Raw genomic sequence first — 19,166 nt, forward strand, 5'->3', positions numbered from 1 at the left:
AAACTTCGTGCCTTTTTAAGAGTGAAGGATTTGTTTGTATGAAAGCTTCTGATAGATCCATATATCCTTTTTCCCCAATTAATCTTCAAACTTTCTGTCTCTTCCCCATGTGGAGCAGAAGGCTCAGCCCATTTGTTGTTCAGTCTTTCAATTGTGTCCCACTCAGACCTTCCTGGCTCCAGGCCCTGTGTCTTATCTCCTGCAATACCTAGCTGTCCTCTTAGAATGTAACAGGTGCCTAATAAATGGTTGTTAAAGGTGAAGTTGAAGGAAATAAAGATGAACTTCAACTTCTAGGAGTTGCCATTAATAGGGAAGAGATTTGGAAGCTCAAAATGGTGAGCTTGGTATTTCCAAAGATCCTCTAGGACAGAAGAGCATTGTGAGTTTCTTGGATCATTGTCTGAGAACTGGAAGGGGCCGAACCTTGGGGTGACCTGGTCCAACCCTCTCATTTTGTAGGTGGGAGGGCTGCAGTGACTTCCACGTAACAGTGAGTGGACATCAGAATTTGAACCCAGATCCCCTATCTCAAAATTACAGAATTCTTTTTGCTACAAATAGCTAATTAACTCATAATCCTTCTGCTTCTTTGCTGATTGATTTTTTTTTTCATTGAAGTGGGAAATGAAAAGATTTAATTTGCCTTCTAGGCACTTGGAGATTTCAAGTTCAAAATATTTTCCTGAATTTCCTGAGTCTTTAATCCTTATTCCTTTTTTTTCAAAAAATGATACTGTCTGAAATTATCAAGATGGAATTTATTTTTAAAATCATCACATGCACTTATAATGCTTAAAATTGATCCAACATTTAAGTCCATAGGCTTAGGTTTGTTAGTTGTACTTTAGTATGAATTAAAATAAAATCTTCCTATGGTATTTGCATTTAAAACTTTAGAATCTATTTGTGAATCACAGATTGCACAACCAAAGGAGGAAAGGGAAGGAGAGATCAGACAAAGTTTTCAGCGCTATTGACAATATTAAAATGGAGGCAAGTAATGGAAGTTCTACCAGAAGGGAGATAATTGCAACAGATAGGTGCATCCACTGGACTTGTGATCTCTTTGGTGTAGAGAACTCCCAGGTTAGCAAACTGCCTCCATCAAAGCAAATCTGGCGCCTTCTCTACAATTTAGTCTTATTACCTGATGCTTTAGGAATGGAAAACCATTTAGGTCTAGGAATTGACATCATACCTTTACTTATGAATCTTGTTTACTTGTTTTTCAGGGAAATCAACTTCTCTGTAATTGGCCAATATGTGGACTATCTTGTAAATGAGCAGGGTGTGAAAAATATTTTTGGTAAGTATCTTAGAATCACAGTGTTGTCTGGGATCTAAATCTTAGAGACTGCTTAATCCAAACTCTGATTTCATTGATGCAGAAGTCCTCCCTTTACCAACATAGCTACCACCTATGTAGGGCGTATAGGCAGGGGACCTCAAACTATCACCCACGGGCCAGATGTGGCAGCTGAGGACAATTATCCCCCTTACCCAGCCAGGGCTATGAAGTTTCTTTATTTAAAGGCCCACAAAACAAAAGTTTTTACTATAGTCTGGCCCTCCAACAGTCTGAGGGACAGTGAATTTAAAAAGTTTGAGGACCCCTGTGGGGAGGGACTGAGTAGTTAAGGAGCTGGCCAGTCCCATGGCCAATATATGGTTAAGTGTCATTCCTTGAACTCATGGTTTCCCAACATCAAGGCCAGTTCTCTTATCTGTTACCTCCACACTTCTCAGTCCCTGTCATTTTATAGACGCAGAAGTGAACTTTAGAGGGGCTGACTTGTCCAAATTCACAAAATTATTTAATGGAAGACCTCAGGCCAGAGCCCAGTAAAGCCTTTTCATGCAATACTATTTCCTATTAGATTGTGAATTCCCTGAGAGCAGGGGCTAGCTTTTATATTGCTTTATATCCCTAGTACTTAGCATAGTACCCAGAACCAGTAAATGATGGTTGACGCACTTTCTGACACCCATCTTTCAGATGGTTTGTACAATAAAAGCTGTGACTACATGGTATAGACAGAAGCAATTCATTTAATCAGGTAGACAAGGGAATTGCACAATTCTGACCCCAAAGCCCCCAAGTTGAGAGCAGTTGAGTCATTGCACCTGTAGGGTTTGGAGTCTGATAATGGAAAACACCATGTAGTTTCTCAAGATTGATTTTCTTTTCAAATGGGCTGACTCATGCCCCCAAGATAATTCACAGTACCCTAGAGCCCCCTAGAGCCCAGCTTCTTAAACTGTGGTTTGCAACCCCCATATGGGGGTCTCATAACTGAATATGGGGGTTGTAAAGTTATGATTTGTCACTAAATGTTTGATTTTTGCATAGCTGTTTTATATGTCTACAGCCAGGCTCCCACAAAAATTTTTCAGGTAAAAAGGGGTCATGAATGGAAAAAGTTTTAAGGAGCCCTTCCCTTGAATTAGGATAATCCCAAAGACTCAATTGATCAAGATAGCTCAAAATCTTAGTTAATAGGGAAGTAACTTTTTTCTAATTTTTTTTTTTATTAAAGCTTTTTATTTACAAAATGTGCATGGGTAATTTTTCAGCATTGACCCTTGTAAAACTTTGTGTTTCAAATTTTCCTCTTCCCCCAGCCCTGTCCTATATGGCATATAATCCAATACATGTTAAATAATAGAGAATTATCCCAGGCCACATGTCCAAAAGTATAAAGCATCTTCAGTAATCTAACCCCAAAGTCAGAGAGGGTGATAAGCAAGCTTGATTTCCTCCCTGCCCACACACACACATCCTATCCTCCTTAAAATAGAAGATACTTTGAGTGTGCAAGTCCTCTTGGAAAAACAAGGAGACTTTCTTAGCTTTACTTGTTTGGAAGGCCCTCCATTGGAAGAGTACAATAGGGATGACTATAGAGAGAGAGCTTTTTCCTCCCATGGCCTTTCATGCATTGTAAAGAAATGTAGAGAAAATACTGTTCTACCACAGCTGATCATGAAAAATGATAAATCTTTCATCTTTGGCAGACATCAAGATTCTCATCAAATATAATATCAGGGTATCTTTATATCTAGGGCATAGATTTAAGTCATATCCCTATATTTTAAATACAGTAGTAGGAGCTGACATTTATATGGTAGGTACTTTTAAGGCTTTCAAAGCACTGTTTGAATTTTGTAACCATTTGAGAAGAGCTGATTTAACCCTGTATGTTTTCATGTGCATTGGTTGGAGGATTGTATAGTTTTTTCTGGTTTCTCTGACCCAGTCACTTGTGTGTTTTTGGAACAGTTAATGGTTCAACGGGAGAAGGTTTGTCACTGAGTGTTGCAGAGCGGCGACAACTTGCAGAAGAGTGGGTGACAAATGGAAAGAATAAGTAAGTAGCTATCCCATTTGCTAAGTTGTAGAATTTTTCTTTATGGGAAGCACATTTCCTTTCTCCATCAGAGATTAAGCACAGAGTCAATTTGTTGGAAAGAGAGCAGGAACCCAAATGACACTGGAAGTTTCTCTTTCTACTAAAAAAGACGCCATAATATAAACCCTTGGGAAGATCTCTGACCCCTATGGAATTTCTACCTTGCAAATAGCATTCCCCTCGCCAAATACCCATGTCAGTCTACCCACTGGCTGAGGAGAAAGAGCAGTTATCCTGCACTTTTTGCTTTGTCCAATGCCAACAGTCAGGGCTCTTTCTGCCCCTGGATTTTTGTTTGTTCCCATCTTCCAGCTACTCTATAAATAAATCAAACACTACAAAATGGAAGATCCCTTGGAGGCCATCTGGTCTAAGCCATACCTGGCCAAGAATCTTCCTTCACAACATTTAAGTGGTCCCCCAGGCTTAATTTGAACCTTCAGTGAAAGGTTTCACCACCTATCTCAATAGCACACTCTACTTTTGGCTAGCATTAATCTTGGATAGATTTAAAGTTTAAAGTTTACAAGTTTATATATAGATTTACAAGTTTAAAGATGGCTCTTTACTTTCCACCCATTTCTTTTAGTTTTTCTTACTGAATCTTCTAAATACTTGAAAGCAGCTATCAGGTACCCCTATACCAAACTCATGTGACACATAGTCACCATCTTGACTGCCTCCCACATGTTTTCTAGCTTATCAATGTTCTTCCGGGCTCTTCCATAACTGAACAGATGTGATTAGACAACATAAACCATTATCAGTTACACATTTCTGGACACACTTCTTTTCTTTGCCATAACATTGCAACTAACTTTGGCCCTACTGTGTTACAGTGTTGCCTTCTGAAATTTTAGCTCTTTTTCAAATGAAATGCTCTGTAATTTTAACTTTACTATTTTACATTTATCCAAATTAATTTAAATCCACATAAATTTGGCTCAATATTCTAGACTCTAAAGAATGTTTTTCAAGCCTGATTCCGTTATCCTATGTGTTATTCCCTCCCTCAACTTTGATTATAAACATTTGTTAAGTGCTTAGTATGTGCTAAACATTGCTGGGAATACAAAAAGAGGTGAAAGATAATTCCTGCCCTCAAGAATTCTACAATCTAGTCTTGACAACTGTAATTATGATCCTTCAATTGCAACCTCCTTGGGGGCAAGGGCCACTTTTTTTTTTTTTTCTTTTTTTGGTATCCCGGTGCTTACTACATGTGTATTTGATTATTAACTACTAATGGACTTATGCCTTAATCCACTTGATTGCTAAAAGACTTGGTACAAATGCCTAAAACAATCCACTTAGAGACCTTTCAAGCAGATTTTGAACCCTGGGTTCAAATCACTGGAATTGCCTTCTAACTCTAGACCTAGGATCCTCCAATGATCCCTTCAAGTCCCACATCCTATAATCTAGCTTCCCTGGCTCAACTACCTTTCTACTACTTAGTATACCAAATGAGATTTTCAATTTTTAGCCCTCCCTTCATTTACCAGTCTAATCATCCTATAAAAATAAAAGAATGAAGGTAATGCTTGCTAAACATTCCCTTAATAATAATCCCTTTTGTTTTTTCTTTCATTCTTTCTTTGTCTTTAAATGCTTTGTAAAATTTTGTAAGGAATTGTCCCTATGCTCTTCATTCTGAAGATTGTGATCTATGCTCTCTTATCTTTTAGAAAACTGGGGCAATTCTGTCCTTCATCAGCTCCAAAGCATCTGTTACTTCCGATGGTGGTTTCTTAAAGATCTCTGATAATGGCTCACTAATCGCATCTAGTTCTTTCATTTTCTTTCAGTATGTAGTTCTTCTAAACTTACTAGTTTAAATTAGCCAGAAATTAGCTAGGTTTTCTAACTCTACTACTTATCTTAGATTTCAATTGCCGATTAGCCATCGTTATTTTATCCTTTCTAATCCAAAAAATTGTCCACTAACAAGTCCTTTTATGTGTCTCTACTGGCTTTTGTCTATTGTCCCCAGAAGTCCTGGCCTTTTTTGATCTTTTTTCCCCAAGATAGTTACCCCCAAACTGCATTTTGTTGTCTTTTGAATCCCTAGCCAACCTCAATTTATTCTGTTTTACTGCATTTAGCACTGCATCACTAAAATCCAATTCACTTGCACGTCAACATCATCTTCCTCATGTCAGGGTCTTCTTTGAGAATGAAGGGCTGACAACAGCCTAGATTAGCATTCTTTACACTGTTCTCATTTGTGTGTCTTTTTAAACTGGTTTTTCTTGCTTTCTTATTAAGTGGTAGGTAAGGGGTTAAGGGTTATTGTGAGGACAAGAATGTGCATATGAAAATAAAACAAATTTTTTTTAAATCATTTTTTCATTCATATCAGTCTCTTTAAATAACTTTTTTCTTCACCGTTGAGATTGCTTGTCTTTGTGTGTGGGATGTGGAAAACCCTTACCCAAAATGACTACTCAGAGATCACTCAAAGTAGAAAGCAGAAAGTTCATTTATTATACCTCCGAGATTACATCAAAAGAGAGCATTGAGAAAAGGAAGGGGAGGCATCTAATTGGTTGTTGCTATCCAGAGAGATTAGAATGGAAGGTTTCTGTTACCCCAAAATCACCTGATTTCTAAGAAACAGAAAATCAGACCTTCAGGCTTCAGATATAGCTGGCCAAGGCTCAAGTACATATGGGCCTGCACATATTATACAGGTCATAGGGAAAATACAGAAATAATGAAAATAAAAAACAGAAAAAGAATTCACATATTCCTGTAAATTCTTCACCTTATCTCTCTATTCCACACATTTGTGCCTTCAGAATTTCATTTTTGAGGGTTTCCTATCCCTCCAGATCTGATTTCCTCTGTAGAATGTTAGGTAAAAGGATCCCACCTGTCCTTTCTCGATGATCTTTAACATTTCCTCTTCCAAATCTAGCACGTGTCAAAACATTGACCTTTCTTCTCTCTCCCAAAATCTAAGTCGTTGCCTTCCAAGGCTATTTCAGCACCTGGTTGCTCCTTTTCAGTGAAAATAGACCCCAGAATAGCAGCTTCCTTATATAATTTCCTTCACTCTTTGAAAGATGATATAGTTATTACAACAAGGCAAGAAATGATTAGCTTCTCTGCTTTTGACAATGGAGGGTATCTGAAGTCTCAAACATCATCATTTCATGACTTTGTGATCAGCTTGATTTTTGTTGACTTTTCTTGATTTAGTGGGAGATAGAATGGAAGGAGAATAAGAATAACTCACATTTATATGGAAACTTAAGGTTTGCAAAGCATTTTCTTCACCATAATCCCCAGGAAATTGTAAAGTTAATTTGTAAAATTAACTTGTTCACGCTTACCTGGCCAGCAAATTTCTGAGGCAGAATAGGAACCTAACATTCCTAATAATGAGTATTCTTTCCAATACTCTAAGAAGCATGTACATATGTTACATTACATTATTATATTTTTATATTACATTTACATTATTTACAGTAGATGTCAACTAGGTGAGGAATCTTTATTAAGTACCTACTTTATATGGTGCACTGTGCTAGTCCCTGGCTCCACAGATAGGGAACCTAGCTGGAAACCCCAATTCTTTTTTTTTTAATAGCGTTTTATCTACAAAACATATGCATTGGTAATTTTTCAACATTGACCCTTGCAAAACCTTCTGTTTCAACTTTTCCCCTCCTTCCTCCCATCCCCTCCCCTAGATGGCAGGTTGACCAATACGTGTTAGATATGTTAAAGTATATGTTAAATTCAATATATGTATACATATTTATACAGTTATCTTGCTGCACAAGAAAAATCTAGAAAGAAAAAACCTGAAAAGGAAAACAAAAATGCAAGCAAACAATAACAGAGTGGAAATGCTATGTTGTGGTCCACACTCATTTCCCATAGTTCTCTCTCTGGGTAGTTGATTCTCTTCTTTACTGAACAATTGGAACTGGTTTGAATCATCTCATTGTTGACAAGAGCCACGTCCGTCAGAATTCATCTCTGTATAATCTTGTTGCTGAGTATAATGATTTCCCGGTTCTGCTCATTTCATTCGGCATCAGTTCATGTAGGTCTCTTCAGTCTGCTCTGAAATCATTCTGCTGGTCATTTCTTACAGAACAATAATATAGAAACCCCACTTCTGACAAGTCACTAAAGAAGCTTCTTTGACCTCATTCCTCCTCTGTAGGAGAAGGGCTTACATGACTTCTAGCAGGGACTTCTATGATTCTATGACGAAAGTAAGGGAAAAAAAACAGATTTGGAAATTGTGAAGAGGCTCAGGTTGAATTTTAGGGACAGGTAATTGAAAGAACTGAAGAGAAAGTGAAAGAGACTCCCAAGGCAAAGGAGATGAAAGTGAAGGATCCAGTTAAAGCAAAATAAGTGTCTTGGAGGATTTGACCTGGAGGTGGAGCAGGAGAACCTACAGTAAAAGGAAAAGGAAGGTGTTTGACCAGGGAAAGGAAGTTGGTGCTAGCAGGGGGTTAAAGAGGGCTTCTTAAGGGAGCCTGGTGCAGGAAAAGGAATGAAGGGAGTCCATCAAGCAACAAGGATTTATTAAGCACCAACTGTGTACCTGGCAATGTCCTAGCATTGGGGATACAAAACCAAAAAAGTTCCTGACTTCAAGGAGTTTCCATAGACTTCCATAGACTGCATATAAAATCAATAGGCAGTAGCAGCTGAGGTGGGGAGAGCAGGAACAACTCATGGAGGAGACTGTAAGCCTCTTAGGAGGTGGAGGTGAATTGGGAGCACCCTTCCCCCAGCCACAGGGACATGAAGGAGGGTGAAGGCAGGGAGCAGCACAGAGACAGTGTATCAGAAGGGCAGACATGCATACGAGCCTGTTAAGGTAGTGAGGGTCCAGTTGTTGTGAAGGGCTTTCAGTGGTAGACAGAAGAGCTAGCCTTTTGTAAGACATTGGAGGAGAAGCACAAAAAAGAAAATTGAGATCTATTTCAAAAGTGTTAGATGTGGTAAAAAAAAAAAAAAAAAATCCTTCACTATTGTGGGCCTTTAATCAAGCTTGGTATGATCCAAGAGGTCTCCTGGGAGCCATCTTATGTGTGCCTTTGGGGCCTGATCTCTCCACATTAGTATTCTCAGGGCTTTGACAGGGATAAAACTGTCTTACCTGCTCTCAGTAGCCATTTCACCATCTGCTCATGGCCTCGGAGAGCGACCTACCTGAGCAGAGGTAGATTCGCACTGCAGTCAGGGATGTTGGGGGGGAGGGGGTGCCTTGACAGTTTGTCAGGCACAGGGCACGCGCAGGGTTTAATGAATCTGCTTGTCTGGCCAGGAAGAGAACATTTTGTAGGCATCTGCCTGTAGGGTTGTGTGTGCGCTATCAGTCAAGATCAAGTCACTGATCTACAAGTGTATAAACTCTTCTTCCTTTTATCTTCCCTTTTTTGAAACGTAGGTAGTTCAGCCTTTCTTCAGAGGTAAGGGCATCTCAGAACAGCTCGGCCATTGGCCTCTTCTGCTCTCACCTGGGAGAGGGTGCTTATGCTGTGCTGGCCTACAGGCCAGGAAACTGAAACTTTCTCATTTATATCCGATCCCTAATTGTGCTTCTACAAAAGATTCAAATAATAATTAAAGTATACATTACTTACATATTATTTAAATCTTGTAAAAAATTTAAATAAAAATTAAATAATATACATAATATAGAATTTACACTTTAAAACCATTTATTCTATTTATACTTTGGAAACTGTCTTCAACCTCACAAGTATAGCTTTTCTGCATTTGTGAGGAGAACCTGGCATTTTCCTTCAAGTATTTATATAGTAAGCATTGAGTATGTGCCAAACACTGTGCTGGACATGAGATACAGAGACAGAAATGATCCCCAGACCTCAAGGAGTCTTTGTGAGAAAACAGCATGTATAAAAAGCCACATTAGGTGGGGAAGACACCAGCCTTTGGAGACATTAGGACCAGAGGTGGCCCTTACCACCTTATGCACTCAAGTCACTGGACAGATGGACATAGTGTCTGCCACAGCAGGCAGGCCGGCTTATCCAGAACAAAGCCGTGGGCACAAGATAGGACTGATTACAGGCCAAAGAAGGAGCTTCCTAGGTCTGCTATTCTCTGGCCTTATCAATTCTCCTTCCTCTGTGGCTATATTTGAAGGCCTCTCCCCTTGGCAGAGCTTCAGCTTCCTCTTGAATCTTAGTGGTTGTTTTCTTCTGGATTCAGTCTTTTCAGCTTTACAGCTTATTCTTTTTGTTTTTGTTTTTGCTGAGACATTTGGGGTTAAGTGACTTGCCTAGGGTCACAGAGAAAGTGTAAAGTATCTGAGATCAGATTTGAACTCGGGTCCTGCTGATTCAGGAGTGGTGCTCTGTACTACACCAACTAGCTTTTGCAGCTTATTCTCGAGGGTCAGCTGAGATCTTCTGGTGTTCCCTTCAGAAACTGTCTTATTATTTCTGCTCATAAATCCTCATACCAGCTACATCAATGAATATTCATTGAGTCTCTATCACTGGCAGAGGCCCTGTCATTGTCCAGAACTGCTCCACCTCCAAGATCTCCAATTCTGGCATTCCTCCTCTGAAGACCACTTTGTATCCTTTTGCCTTTGCATTCCAGTCTTAATTCATTCAAATCCCCTTCCCACCAATCTTGGTCTTGATTTTACTTCTCTTTTAAAACGGCCCCTCCTCCTTCACACTTTGAACTTTTTCTACTTTATCATTGAGGTTTTTTGGGTAATTATTGGTTTCAATTGCTTACATGCCCATCATGAACTCCGTGGTCATTTATTTCAAATGTGCTCTTGCTAGAACCCTAGCATTCCTTTAACTTTTTTAACATAGGCAGCTAGTGGCACAGGGGATTTGAGCATTGGAATTAAGAAATCCTGACTTCAAATATGGCCTCAAGGCACTTAATAGCTGTGTATTCCTTGGAAATTTAACCTGTGTCTGCCTTAGTTCCTCATCTGTAAATAGAAATAGTAGCAGCACCTGTGTCACAGAATTGCTGTGAGGATCAAATCAGGTAATATTGTAAAACACTATACAAATGCTAGTTATCATTTCCCCCATATTCCAATCTGACCTCATTCTCTATAAGAAATATTATAACTTAAGAATATTAAAAATCATCTGATATGTCATCCTTAAGAGTTTCATTTATTTTCCTGATTCTTACTATTTTCATTTTAGTCACTAAGATGTAAATTTTCATAGGGGTGTGTGTGTGTGTGTGTGTGTGTGTGTACGCATGAGTGCATTCTGGATCATGAGGAAATTGTTTGGTTTTTTAATTTATTTTATTTGAAAAAACAATAAGAAAAAAATAAACAGAAAAGGAATATAAACAATGAAGCCAAACAAGAGAGAATATTGTCATGTGCCCAGCAGAACGTCACAGAAGATTCAAAATAACAAATTACCAGATTAGGAAAGTATATATATTAATAGAAGTTATATTCATGAATGCCCATTTTTCTCCCTTTACTTCCTTGTAAATTTTTTTTTGTTCTCTGTTATGCACTTTTATTTACTTTATTGTTTTTCCCTCTTTCATCCCCGCACCCACACAAGCTAGCTATTTAAGATATATATATATATATATATATATATATATATATATATATGTATACATGCATGTATACATACACACATACCTCCATATATACACACATGTCTTTCTTATCCCTGCTGACTTTTGAATTAAATTCTGCTCCATAACTTGCCAAGGATTCCTTGGCTGCTTCTCTCATCCCTTGCTTCCCTATCTCTCACTGGATCTCCCTTACTCAATTCTAATTTTCAAATAATTATTTTCATCTTTGAGTCTCTGTATCTCCTTTTCTAGTTGGTTAACTCTTTTTTTTTTCATAATCTTTTCTTGGATTTTTAAAAAAAAAATTTAATTTTCCTCAGTGTCTCATTTCATTTTTACCTTTTAATTTAATTCTTTTTTGAGTTCTATAAATTCTGGGCAGGAAGCCATTTCATGTTCCTTTTTTTTTTTTTTTTTTACCGTGTCCTCTGAAGATGAATTCGGGTCTTGAAACACACTCGTGTTTCAGTGGTGGAGTTCTTTGTCAGTTCATTTTTTAAAAAATAAGAGTATTAGTGTAAGCACCTCTAATCAGAGGGTAGGAGGATGGTACAAGCTTCCTTCCAGTTCTCCTCTCTGACCAGGAACTCCAAACCAAGAGCTCTGGACTCAAACATCAACTCCAGTTCAGAGAGGTGAAAGTCTGTGATTCCTGTTGAGTAGATATGTGACTCCAGCCACATCCAACTAGTCCGAGGAGTTCCCACTTGATGTTTCTGTGGAGTCATCCCCAAGGAGTTTGCCCTTCACACTGATTAATCCCCAGCCTGGGGTCTTTCTTCAGATCTTCTTGAGTTGTCCCAAGGAGACTCCAGTTCTGCCTCAAGTCTTGATTTTTCATTAGTCTATGTTCATCCTGAAGCACAAATTTGTTCTATTTATGGAGGAAATCTAGAGAGTTGAAATTTACCAGTCTACTCCACTCACTATCTTCAGAGAATCCTCCCTCTTATGATCTTTCTTCTGGCAAGTGGCATTTGAGGAGAATTCCACCTTTTCTTTTTAATTTCTATTTTGAGTTTCTTTTCCTAGACTAAATTTTTTGATTGGGTTATTTCATATGCTTTTCTTTCTCACTCTTATAAGGATCACCATTAGTTAACATTATCTTCAACATTCTTGTCCATGTTGGACTTAAAGTATATGTCAGCACTGAATTCCATGCTTTCTTGGTACAGAAGAAAAACTATATTGAATGTGTGTAAGCACAAGGCCACCAGAATCGATTTGTATTTTAATTTTTTTGCTGATAGAAATGTCCAAACTGACAGAATCTTCAACCCTTTAGACATACTCTCTAACATGAATCACTGTTGGAAGTCCTAATTTATAGAATTGTTGAATAATAATGTTGTATTCATGATGAACAAGAGTCTAATCTAGGAGGAGTAGAGCAGGAAACTTTCAGAATTGATAGTAAAAGACCAATAAGGATTCTCTTTCAGGTTAGTATAAGACTTTAGAATAATTGAAAATGCTTTCAGTATTCCTCAAGGAGGGAACATATTTGTATTTGCTTCAGTATCAGTCATATCTAGTGTTAGCCGCCACCCACAAATCCACAAATAAGGTCAAAGTCTTTATTTGCAGGGATATTTCTGGCTTTCATCCAGGTCCAATGTCTTTTTGCAAGGTAGTATAATGAGTGGGGATGACTTTACCAATCTTTAGCTGCTTCTAACTGATCATTATAGATCTTGTCAATCAACAAACATAATTTGGCAGGTCAGTCTTTCTACCATCTTGGGATTGTTGATGAGTATTAGTAGCAAAGACGATCAAATCATATCTCCTGCTATATGGGCATGAGCAATCTGGTGGATGATATCCCCATTGGTCATAATTGGGAAAAGTAGGAATTCAGTGCTATGGTACATCATAAGCCAGAATATTTGGGATGGCATGTTAATGGAAGAAAATGCAGCTGCTTATCAAAAGCACTTCTCACAATACATCCTGATTTTGAACTATTGTCCTTGTTTTTATCCTGGATTACCAAATGTTTGTGTGTGTATAATTATTTTCATCTCATTCCTTCTCTCTTAATGTAAAGGGAAAAACAAAACAAAAGATTGGACTTTGAATTGAGTACCTTCACTGTAATCCTTGACCTGAAAGTCAGTATTATTTCTATGATCTTGGGCAACGGGATTTTCCTATTTGGGCCTCAGTTTTCTTACTTCCATGTATGATCATATGGTCTTAGGAATCTCTTATCTACTGTAGTAGACCTCAATCTTGAAAACTTCCTTTTGGCTAGAGGCCCAGGCTAACAACTCCACCCAGGCCTATGATAAGCTTCATCCACTTTTGAGGTGTGGCTGGCTCACCAAATACTCTCTTGGCAATTCTATAGATTTCACTAAAGAAGGATGTCAGACCTCTGGGGCTCAGTGCAAACAAAGTAAGTTGGTTTGCCTTTAGCAGCATTTCAAGAACCTCACTATCCTTTTTAGTCAACTCCCAGTGGATTGAAGGGAAATAATTATTTTATATTTTTATAGTTATTAATAGTTATAATAGCATTATAAACCATAGAGATTTATGTGATTTTGTTACACTTAGGGAGATAGTATGTTCCTCTCAGTAACTGCTAAACTGTAATCTCACTTAATCTTAATTATGCAGGTTGGACCATGTGATCATTCATGTAGGAGCATTAAGCCTGAAAGACTCACAAGAGCTGGTATGTGTATAGGGTATACAGAGTTCTGGGGTAAATCACAATGCAAGGGCTTGCTCCCACCTTTTTATACAAGGGAAATCTGATTAAATGAATTTCAAGAATAAAATTGGTCAGTGGAATAACAATTGTATTTATATTGCAATTTAAACTTTACAAATAATTATCTCACTGGTCTTCTCAAAAACCCTGGGAGGTTGGTGCTATTATTATTCCTCATTTTGCAAATGAGGAAATGGACCAAAAGAGAGAGATTAAGTGATTTGGCCAGGATAACACAACAAAGCAGTATATGAGGAAAGATTCAAACTCAGGGCTTCAATCTGGGAGCCTCCAGCAGGCCAAAAGGAAGAAGCATTGGTTTTGGGATCAAGAGACCTCAAATCCCAAATCCTCTACTTTTTTTTTTTATTTCAGGCAATTCATTCTTGCCTGTAACTTGTTTCCTCATCTGTAAAAGAAGACGATTAGTCTTACTGACTTCCTGAGTTTCACAAGGTCATAAATCAAGAGCTGGAAGCCATCGAGTCCAGTCCCTTCGTTTTACAGATGAAGAAACTAAGTTTCAGAGCACTGACTTCTCAAAATCACACAAATAAGCAAACATCAGAAGTAGGATTTGAACCCAGGATCTCCGACTCCAAAGCCAGCCAGTTCTCTTGTGCCCTCAAAGTCCTAGGAAAAAAAGGCATCCCAGAGAATGGCCCCTGAGGAGGAAGATGGCTTCTCTGGATTTGCTTGCTGCTTGTCCTTTATATAATGTAAAATTTACCCACAATTGGGTCACCTCGCACACAAAAGACCCTGGGGCCCACAGCGAACTTGATTGAAGCAGATGCCCTATGCTGAGCAATGCCTGGGAGCGGGCTGTGGCTTCTTCCCATGGAACGCCCTGGTCTAACAGACAAGCCCTGGAGAAACGTCTGCTTGGAGGTGTTTGAGTAGTGTATTAGGCAGAAAAAGGACCAGCCCTATACTAAGTGCTGGGGAGCAAAACATACCCTGCACTTGAGGAACTCACAAATCAAAACCCATTTGATACAGTGCCCTTATGGAGGTAAATTTCCACACATCTCTACTCCTTTAACTAGAAAAGTAATCAAGAGATGCTATAATAATAAACTGAAAATTAACCAATATTTATATAGCTTCTTGCTATGTGCCAGGCACTATATAGGCTAAGCTTTTATTTACAATGATTATCTCATTTGATCCTTACAACAATCATGGAGGTAGTTGCTATTGCACCTATGCATTTTCAAAGTTCGCAGTTGAGGAAACTGAGGCAGAGATTGAGACACCTGAGGAAAAATTCCCATCTTCCTGACTCCAGACCACCACCCACCGAGATAGAAACTGCTGTATCCTTGTTCAAGCAACCACTGCTGTCTGCAGAACATGAGAGAATTCTGTAAGGGTGTGCACTTTTCTCCCACTAAGCCCTGGATCTACCTGCCATGGAAAAGATCTTGTGCTGGACAACTGAGCCTACAAACACAGTAGACAAGACAGTCCTTTCCATTGGGGAGTTCATACTTTTCCAAACTAAAAGAAAAGCCTTTCAAAAACTGAGATGACCATAAAATTCTCCAAAACAATAATTTTCACTGCCAAATTATTGCTTGAGGGTTTCATGTTTAATAGATCCTTTCTCAGAATAATGCTTTTTATGCCTTTTAAAGGTATAAAATACATAGGATTTTAAAGGAAACCAAAGTTTAACAAAATTAAAATGTAAAATTTTTCCTCATCCAAGTTCGGGAAGCCACTTAAATCTTTTCATTGAATAATACTGGTGTGCTTGAATACAGTTTTTACCATACAGTGTTTATCATGACCACCTGAACATATTTTATTCCTTCCTCCTTTTCAAGGCTCAGCATGCAGCAGAAATAGGAGCTGATGGTATTGCTGTCATGGCCCCTTTCTTTTTCAAACCTGCCAACAAAGGTGAGTCATAAGGTCACATGGTCAGCATGACCTACTTCCACCCCTCATCCTCCATCCCTGAAATGCTTCTTCTGCATGAAGACGGAGGTGACATTTATCCCATTTGCAGTTAGGCAGTCAGTAATCTATCTTTGGTTAATTGCTTTTCTATGTGCCAGCCATGGTTCATAATTGCTGGAAATAGAAAGTCAGAAACACATACCCTGCCCTCAAGAAACTCAAATTCTAATAGGGGAGAGAACATTCAAATGATTATATTCAAGATGTATATAATGTCTTTTAAACTCAACCTCAGTTTCCTTATCTGTAAAATGAGAAATTTAAACAAGAAGCTCTGAACTTCTTTCCACTTCTAGATCTTTAAACTATTGGGTTCTGATTGGCCAAAGTCCTCCCTTTAAATTGGACAAGACTTCTCCCCTTCAAGTAATTCCCAACTTAGATTTCATAGTAATTGTGAAACCAAAGTTCAATTCAACAGATATAAAACAAAAGTACATCATTACAGTTACAGGTTTTAGAATGACTAATCAAAGAAGTCTGTGTTGCTTTAGGCACATATGTTCAAGAGGATGAATTTTTTTTTTAATTATTTTTTATTTAATAGCCTTTTATTTACAGGTTATATGTATGGGTAACTTTACAGCATTGACAATTGCCAAACCTCTTGTTCCGATTTTTCCCCTCCTTCCCGTCACCTCCTCCCCTAGATGGCAGGATGACCAGTAGATGTTAAATATATTAAAATATAAATTAGATACGCAATAAGTATACATGACCAAACCGTTATTTTGCTGTAGAAAAAGAATCGGACTCTGAAATATTGTACAATTAGCCTGTGAAGGAAATCCAAAATGCAGGTGGGCATAAATATAGGGATTGGGAATTCAATGTAATGTTTTTAGTCATCTCCCAGAATTCTTTTGCTGACTGTGGCTGGTTCAGTTCAATACTGCTCCATTGGAACTGATTTGGTTCATCTCATTGCTGAGGATATCCAGGTCCACCAGAATTGGTCATCATCTAGTATTGTTGTTGAAATATATAATGATCTCTTGCTCAGCATCAGTTCGTATAAGTCCAAGAGGATGAATTTAGTAAAACTAAGGACTCTTTTTTTTTTTTTTTTTTTTTTTTTTTAGGACTCCCTCTTTTATAGTATGGTCATTGATAAACAAAAGAGATACCTCTCTATTTGGGGGATAACAAAAAGATCCCACTGTTAGGCCACATAATTGCCTCCTAATCATTTAGCCACTGATTCTGCCTTCTCTTTAGTTCCTTTAGTTCAGTTACCAGCCACCACCTCATTTAAAGTCAGGGTTTAAAAACCTGTCATGGATCATTTTGGCAGTCTGTGGACCCTTTCTACAAATAATGGGTTTTTTTTGGGGGGAGTCTAACTTCTACTTGAAGGAAATGCCAAATTTCATTTAGAGGTTAGTGAAAATCAAGCTGTAATTCTTTCCCCCATCAAAGTTTACAGACCCTGTGAATTCTGCACAGATTTTTGGGGGCTCTACATAAAGAGTTCTGTATTCTTTTTCTGACACCAATCCTTGGCCTTCCTCAGTAGGCAGGGCAGTAAGCCCTCTTTCCTCACAAATGTTTGTGTTTTACAAAACATGCCAGAGGATATGTCTTAAAACGTCCAGAGGCTGGCAGGGGCCAACAGCCCAGGGCAAGGAAGGTAGTTATTGTTACACCCTATAAAAACAGACAGGGAATAACAGAAAATGGCCCGGCACTGGCCAAAAGTATCTATACCCTAGTGACCAGTCCCAAGCTAGGACAATTCAACCAAAAAATGCTGAGGAATCAGAATGGGTAAAACAGTGGGAAAGGTTCTTCTATTTAATACCTGTATGAGCTCAGGCAAGTCACTTAACCTCTCCAGGTCTCATTTTCCTCATCTATAAATGAGGAGATTGCACTCAGCAGCCTCTAATCAATCGCTTCCAGCTCTGGAATTATCATTACCTGTGATCCTCAGGGGACAGACAGAAGCCTTCCCAGGGCCTGTATCCAAGACTGCCCAACTTATTGAGATCTGCCAAAACTTGGTACAAATTCTCATGACTCTGCATCATCTTCAGGATTGACGGTTTTGGTGAACGTTACACTTGTTTTTATTCGTATAGATAGAGTAGATAGATCCATCTCTATATACATATGTGTACATACATAATGTATGTATATATCACATATACATAAATTATATATATAATTTTATTTGTGCTCTGTATTCATATTTGTCATATTCCGATATCCCTTTCCTTCTTTGAATCCTCCCTTATAACAAATACAATATAAATTTGAAATAGACTTTTCTAATTGCCTAATTACCCTGCTTACCTACCAGCTGCATTTAATAGTATATAATGTTCTGCATCCATAGTCCCTTACCTCTCTATTGAAAAGAAGAAAGTATTTTCTCATAATGTTCTCTGAAAACAATTCTGGTCATTACAATTAGAGTACCTTTGCCTTTCAGTGTTTTGATTTACATTAAATCTTATGATTACTTAAATTTGCTTTATTACTATTGCTTACAGATGCCCTGATTGCATTTTTAAAAGAAGTAGCTGCTGCTGCCCCTAAGGTGCCGTTTTATTACTATCATATTCCTCCTTTGACTGGGGTAAAAAGTAAGTGTTTCTTATTTTGTGTTTTCCTTCTATCCCTTTCTTTCTCCAATAATCATTTCTTCTGAATGTAAAGATCCATTGTCAAGGGTCTAGGTGTGAATGAATTAAAAGGATAAGAAACATGTATCTAAAACCAACAGCAAGCATTATTTATAATGGGGATAAGCTAAAAGCCTTTCCAATAATATCAGCAGTGAAACAAGAATTATTTATTATCACCAATATTCAAGAGTTTACTTGAAATGCTAGCAATAGCAATAAATTTAAAAATTGAAGGAATCAGAATGGGCAAAGAGGTAAAACTATCTTTTTTTTACAGATGATAGGATATGCTTGAAAAATCCTAGAAAATAAACTAAAAAGTTAGTTGAAACAATGATTTTAGTAAAGTAAGATATAAAATAAACTTATAAATGATCAGCATTTCTATATATCACAATAAAACCCTGCAAGAAGAAATAGTAAGAGATACTCCATTTAAAATAATTGTAGACAATATAAAATACCTTGAGGTATTTTATATACTAAATACCTCAATAAAGTTATTTAGTATAACTTCAAAGACAAACTCATACTCAAAATACTTTTTATACAAATGAATTCAGATTTAAATAATTTGAGAAAGATCAATTATTCATATGTGGTCAGAGTATAATAAAAATGTCAATTCTACCTAAATTAATCTACTTTTTCAATGCCATCTCAAATTATCAAAAGAGTATTTTGTGGAGCAAGAAAAAAATAACAATTCATTTGGAATAACAAAAGGTTAATAATATCAAAGGAATTGATGAAAAAAATATAAAGGAAGGAACTTTAGGAGTACCAGATCTTAAACCATTATATGGCAGTAATTATTAAAACCATCTGATACCCACTAAGAAA

The 19,166-nt window shown here is 37.6% G+C and overlaps 1 protein-coding gene across 3 annotated transcripts in view; it reads left to right on the plus strand.

Annotated features, from left to right (window-relative positions):
* Positions 1-19,166, plus strand: part of NPL (N-acetylneuraminate pyruvate lyase) — a 45,478-nt gene that overhangs the window by 19,463 nt on the left and 6,849 nt on the right. For all 3 annotated transcript variants that reach the window (XM_031937008.1, XM_003767501.4, XM_012547731.3), the window contains exons 3-7: positions 1,236-1,309; positions 3,284-3,371; positions 13,629-13,686; positions 15,558-15,633; positions 18,189-18,281. In XM_031937008.1, coding sequence (XP_031792868.1) covers positions 1,236-1,309; positions 3,284-3,371; positions 13,629-13,686; positions 15,558-15,633; positions 18,189-18,281 — 389 coding nt within the window. The remainder of the gene's footprint in view (positions 1-1,235; positions 1,310-3,283; positions 3,372-13,628; positions 13,687-15,557; positions 15,634-18,188; positions 18,282-19,166) is intronic.

This window comes from Sarcophilus harrisii, chromosome 4 (genome assembly GCF_902635505.1).
Source record: "Sarcophilus harrisii chromosome 4, mSarHar1.11, whole genome shotgun sequence".
In the NCBI taxonomy this organism is placed as follows: domain Eukaryota; kingdom Metazoa; phylum Chordata; class Mammalia; order Dasyuromorphia; family Dasyuridae; genus Sarcophilus; species Sarcophilus harrisii.